The sequence below is a fragment of the Charadrius vociferus genome, unplaced genomic scaffold, assembly GCF_000708025.1.
Source record: "Charadrius vociferus isolate BGI_N301 unplaced genomic scaffold, ASM70802v2 scaffold306, whole genome shotgun sequence".
Taxonomy (NCBI): domain Eukaryota; kingdom Metazoa; phylum Chordata; class Aves; order Charadriiformes; family Charadriidae; genus Charadrius; species Charadrius vociferus.
Window position 1 is genome coordinate 2,004,124 of NW_009648963.1, and position 6,480 is coordinate 2,010,603.

At 39.3% G+C, this 6,480-nt stretch overlaps 1 protein-coding gene across 3 annotated transcripts in view; it reads right to left on the minus strand.

Moving 5' to 3' along the window:
• LDB2 (LIM domain binding 2) overlaps positions 1-6,459 on the minus strand; it is a 224,910-nt gene extending 218,451 nt beyond the window's left edge. For all 3 annotated transcript variants that reach the window (XM_009887633.1, XM_009887632.1, XM_009887631.1), the window contains exon 1: positions 6,165-6,459. In XM_009887633.1, coding sequence (XP_009885935.1) covers positions 6,165-6,296 — 132 coding nt within the window. In that variant the 5' untranslated portion in view covers positions 6,297-6,459. The remainder of the gene's footprint in view (positions 1-6,164) is intronic.
• Positions 6,460-6,480: the final 21 nt, after the last annotated feature.

Below are 6,480 nucleotides of genomic sequence, written 5' to 3' on the forward strand. Positions count from 1 at the left end.
CACAATATAATAGAAGTGGAAACCGTATTCTGACCTTAAAGTGCTTTCTCTCCGAAATTCTAACAGTGACCAAACACAGAAAGAAAGTACTGGGGAAAAGAAAGACACAAGGCTAGGGAGAAGATTTCAGCCAGCAATTCAGAGGGGTTTCTTTCACTACTATTTTGCCTAATAAATAAGATCATTGGGACCTGGCCAACAGGCCCTGCCCTACCACAGTCTTTTTTGGAGACTAATCATTAGCCACTTCGGGGTAACCTTGTCCCTGCCAGGATCGCCCCTCTGAGGCTTCAAGTAGCCCAGAAACAACTTTTGGAAAAGAGCACCCAGCAAAACTAAGAATATACGCTGGCCTGTTTACACAGCACAGTGCAGGAAAGAAAGCTCTTCTTGGGGAGGAAGCAACCGAACAAAGTATCAGCATGGCTGGAATGCCTGTTTACAGCAGATACGCAGCTTTTGGCAAAAAGATAAAAAAACCCAACATTTGAAGTGAGGAGTTGGGCTAAAAATATTGCAATGAGTTTAGCAATCTACCCGTACCCTTTTTCTGTAAACAAAGAAAGTGTATATACCAAAAACAAAAGATTTTTTTTTATCTGATCTTGCAATCCTACTGCAGGCAAAACTCCAGCTTAAACAAGAGCGCAGGACTGGGCCCTTGTTATGATCTCTATTTTGCTCCTTCTCACCATCCAGAGGCTTCTATTTTTGAGACTGGATCTGCATAGTAAATCTTGTTTACATCAGGGAAAGACTGAGTTTAAGTTTTCGTAAGTGGATTTATGGTTTAAAGAGTAAAGAATGAAAAAGAGAAAAGGAAGGGTTGAAAGGCTTTTTTATAGAAAATTATCTAGTAAGCATCAGAGTGACTTGCAGAAGCGATCCATTTATACAGTTTCATACTGACTCTCTCCCCCCTCGCCAGCCCCTGCCCCCAAAAGCTCCCTGTTCCTTATGCATGCAGTTTACATTCTACATTACAACTTTAGGGGAAAAAGAAAAAAAGCAGCAAGACATCCCTGACTGTAAGCTAAGGATCAGCATGGAAAGGAAGTAGAGTCTTTTTTTTTCCCCCAGCCTCATAAGAATTGTTAGTTTGTAACAATTTTAATTGAAAACAGCTGCAACTGAAATTTTTAAAAGGCATGAAAAACTATATGAAATAAAAGACAATCAGTAAACTAAGAGCCTTGAATCCAGTCTGAAGTCAGTGTCTGTCTAAAGGAGTTCAAGGGTTTTCTTTTAAAACTGACCTTTAAGTTTCAGCAAATATGGCTTACAAGTACTCTTTTAAAAAACTTTACTCATGTTCCTAGAATTGCTAAGGATTAGTATTTGTGGGTGAGGAATATTTCCTCAAAAATACTTTGAGACAGAAGTTTATGTGTTTTCCCGTCAACAAAACAAACTCATTGGACAAACTCAGACTTATGTACACAATATGAGAGCTCTGTTTGCGATACTAAGTTGCTATGTGAACAAATGTGATGTCACAACATAGATTTTTATGACTAATCTATTAAAAATGTATCAGGAAGAAGAAAAAAAGATTATTTCAACAGATAGCAATGTGAGGAAGTAAAATAAGAGTCTTCCATTAAACTGCAGAAATTTATTTTGTTTTGCTTTGATTTGCTTTGCTTTAAATATTTGTTTGAATATGAATGTGTGTAAGCTTCCAGTTCATTTAGTAGCTTTTAAATAATCATAACATCCTCCTTTATTTTCCTTTTAATTTTCTTTACATTTTCTTCCATTACAAAATCTCTACTTTTGTTAAATTCACTATACAGTTTAATAGAAGTTTAATATGATTTGATTAAGCTGATTGTCTTTAAAACAAATATGCTACTGATCAAGTTCGCTAGTCATCTTTAAAACACTGGTCTCTTAGCCAGAAGGAAGACTGTGTTTTGCATATAATGGTGATGTAAAGCATAACCTCTTGCAGTGACAGAGAGATACAGGTGAATTTAATATATTATGATATGCAAAAGTTCTAACAATATAGGGCACTAAAAAAACAAGTGAAAGGCTTGATACATTTCTTTGCTTGTTGGCAATAAAGCAACGCCTCAAACTTTAAACTGTCAGCAACTGTAAGTGATCTATCCACAACGCACTGTAATGTTACTGAAAAATAATTATATACAAGATATAATCACCTTTTGTTTTCTTTTAAGTGTGAGCAATTTCAAAAGAATAACAATTAGAACAGAAAAGGATTTACAACATCAAAGAGGAAAAGAGGGGTTTTTTAAACATCGAGTTTTATGAAAAACAGAGAAAATATTTAAGCTAATTTACCTATGTTGTGTATTGCTACCTGGAACCTTAGAAACTGCTGATTATGCCACAACAGGATTGCTTTCTTGAAATGTTAAACTAACACAGCTATAAAATTATTATAATAAACTGACTGAATGGTAATGAAATCCCTAAAATCACACACAGACCAAGGAAAGAGCTGCATTTTGGTTAACCAGAAAGTTAATCAACTATGATAGAAGTAAATAAGATTTATCTTTATATCTGCCAGAGATTATTAAACATTTAAATATTCATTTTAATTCTTTAAATCAGGATTGTTGATGCATTACAAAATGGCACTAGACGCTCCCAAAGTGCTATTAAGAACGCACTTACTAATTTCCATTTAGAAAAAAAGTATTGCCAGATTAGATTTCTTTGAACAACTTTTAAGGAAGGTAAGGTGTTCTTGTATGCTAGTGAGTAACTCAGATTCCCTAATTTACTTTAGATCACATAAGAATTAGCTAGGTGGTGGACTTTTGCCAGCACTTACATCATAAAACCACCCCCTGCCTGGGTGTGATTGGAATTCTTCGCCTAAGACTGACCCTGCATTTAAAAAGGCAGTTGTAGGTTCTGCCTGAGGAGCCCATAAAGTTGTTAGAAGTTTGGAGAGCAAAAGTTTGCAGATCTAGCACAGGCTTGAGTTGCTAATTCTTTACTTTCATGACTACCATTTCTTCCCAAAGAAAACCAGAACAACAAAGATAGCCATGCTGCATCTAAATGACCTTTATTTATCACTCTGTACTTTGTCTGTTTAATACACTAAGCACATCTTTCACACCGACTGTTATTCCCTTCCACCCAATGCTGACACAAACCGGAGTGGAAGCAGTGAATTTCTCAGGGAGGGTCCCCAAGCGCAAAGCCACTTTGTGGACACTTCTACCTCCCCCAACGTACCGTAGACGCTGCTGCTGGGGCAGCAGGAGTAGGAATGGCATTTACTGGTGGATTCCCTAATGATGTCTCTACCAGCCCATTGCTCTTTCAAATCATTCTCACCTCCTTGCAAGCTCCAGAGAGCAGCTACAGGAATTCACTACAAAGGTGAGCTCTGAGATAGAGGGGAGAAAACATAGACATGACATACAGACATCCTTTTCATAGGCTCTCCACCCATCCTCTGTAAAAATTAATTAAATTATATACGTTTTGCTCTGCCTTGGAACTTCCACCAGTACAAGGGACAGCAGAAAATCTGACTCTAAAAGATTATTAAGAACATTTTTATTTTGTAGGAAAACCCCAAAGGCTTTCCAAGGGATACATTTGGCATAAGAGATGTAGGTTCCCATTTTTTAACGCGTCCTCACTTGCCACTGGCTCTCTCCAGAAGTTGGGTCCAAGTGGAATCTGCCAGCTTGCTACCCCCAGTCTTTGGGAGAGTTTCTTTGTAATTCCTTCCCCCTTAAGCTGCTTTACTTGTGCTCACCTACCCCCTGGGGCTCGCAGAGCACAAGCAGCCTCCTTCAGACCAGTGCCTACATTATTCCACAGACTGCCTGAAGAGAAACGTTCATGCTGTAAGCCTGTATCACCCACAGCACAAGCACATTCCTTCCATGACATACAGGGCTCCACTGGTCTGGATTCAAAAAATTCAGAGCTGGTTATACATGCTCCAGAAGCCTTCAGCTACCAATCCCAAACATGCTTGGAAGTGCGTAAAATTAATGTGAAACTTCCACTCCCAACCTGCCCGAGAAGCCAGCGTGATTCTTTACAGGCTGTCCACACCTAGTCACTGCAAGTGTCCCAGGAAAGTAATTTTTTTTTTTTTTTTTTTTTTTTTTTTTTTTTTATTAAGGAAGGTGTTTCAATTGGAGGATGAATTAGATGAGCTGAAGCTAGCTACAAAATAAATTTCAAACAACGCTTACAGCTCAGAAATTAAAAAACAGAGAACCAGAATGTAAATACTGAACAATCACAAGGCAAAAGTATTTTTACTCTGAGCAAATAAAAGAAATGCTGGAGCATAAGGCCTTCATTAACTAAGCACTGTCTGTCAAAGTAAAATGCTGCTGAAACCTATGGCAGTACTAGCAAGGAGGAGTAGGTTATTGCTTTTTGCCCACAACAATCCATGTGAATGTGCGCAGCAAAAGCTGCAATTAAATGTGCTGAAGTCTAACTCAGCACACCTCAGCAACGCCCGAGGGGGAATTTGTTTCACAAGTCCCTCAAAAACTTTTCTAGTGTGACATTTGTAAAGGCGCTGCAATCAGAAACTGGTCAATTATTAAAAGTGCCACTAAAATAATACGTAAAAAGTCTAAATTAGCACTGACAGCTTTTCAGAACAGCTTGTATATAAAACCCTGAAGGAATCACTTAATGATACATATTTCTTCTTTTCCCTTGAAAAACTCTAGAAATTATTACATTATTATGCATAAGAATGTAAAGAACAGAGTTGCAAGACACAGACAAATAAACAGTAGCAAATAAGCACCCCAAACCTCCTCATTCTATCTAAATGACAGTGACCCTCCGCAACCAACAACTTGGGGCAAAACTGACAAACAGTTGCCATGATTTTGGTAGCAATGAGCTGCTTGGAGTTTTTAGCCAGCACAAAGTGTATTTACCAATTACTCCACAGCGATGTTTTAAGGCTAGCAGTGGTAACAGTGTTAGAAAAGCAGTTACCCCGTAGCGGTTACCCAATCAGAAAGCAGGTCACATCTCGTTAGCTGTATCATATACATTAAACGTCACAGATTCTCCATGGCTTAGCTGACAATTCAGGCATGTGTGTTTATTTCATGATAACCTCATGTTCTCTTAAAGAATTACAATGCAACAAACAGATCAATGTGAGTTCCTTTACCATGCTTCACGGCACGAATTTGGCACATATTTGCCTCTGTGTAAAGCCATTCACTATAAAAGATTAATACTTTTTAAAAGTGTTTTCAGGGCACCACTAGTAAACTACTATGCAAAATCGCAGCACCAAGAATGTTTGCTGCACAAGCACAGACACATGGGCAGAAACGCAGCCTGATTCAGTCCACACAGTTTTCACTTCAACAGACTAAAAAGTGTGCTTTATTTAACCACGCAAATAACAAGACACAGCCTCCCCTATTTTTTGTCTTTAAGTGACAAAAGTATTCCCCCTTCCCATTCAGCATATTCTTTGTGGTAGGTGATCTGGGTGTAGAAGCCGGGCTGTATAAACCACTAACAGATTATACAAAGCATAACCAACACTGAATGTAGTTTACATTATTGGGTACTTTTGACAGCTATATGATAAAGTCCTGAACCGATCATCTCTCTCGCTAAAAGCGACTGCATTCTAAACGTAAACATGAATTTCGTTTGTCGGTCGTCCTGAACATGTGTTCTTTAAGTGCAGCCTAGGAATAAGTTTTTAAAACTCTGCTCCTGCTTTCTGTTGTCATTCATTTTTCATTTTAACGCGTTTACAAAACAAAACCGGAGAGAGGGTTCCTCTCTCCCCCTGAACCTGCAACATTTCTGAATTAGTTTTGTGCAAAAGCTGAAGCGGATACCTTGCAATATTGTAGCCGCAAATGCCAGCAGGACAGATCCCGAGCAAACGACACACTAAGGCAAAGAAATTTCCTGAGACCAGCATTATCATCAACCCTGAAGTGCTGTACTGTAATTTCAAGATTTCAGCCTAAGCTGGTATCTCCTCAAAGAGTTGCTCTGCGTGGAAACATAATGAGGGATTACCCAATTAAACTACTAAATTAATTAGGGTTCGTGCCTGCATATACTGTACTGTCTAGTGGGACGCTTCAGCTGGAATTCGGGCTGAAACCTACCACGGTCCATGCAGGGGAAAACAAGGCTGAGGGACTTACCTCCGTCCGCGACTGCAGCCTCTTGTTCATTTCATATATTCGGTACTCTGGTTGCACCATGTATGGTGTGTGTCTCCTATAAAATGGGCCAAAAGGAGAAGAATAGAAAGGGTCATGTGGTGTGCTGGACATCTTGCCTGCTTGCAGAGATTCAAGCTACACAGAGTATCACCAACATCCATACAGAGCACATGGGCTGTGTGTTCTTCACAGTACAAAGTAGCGGCGCGCACACACACACGCACACACACACATCCAGGCTGCACGCACTGGCTGGGAACTGCTGTGGGAGCCCTCTATAGCAGGAGACGGGGGG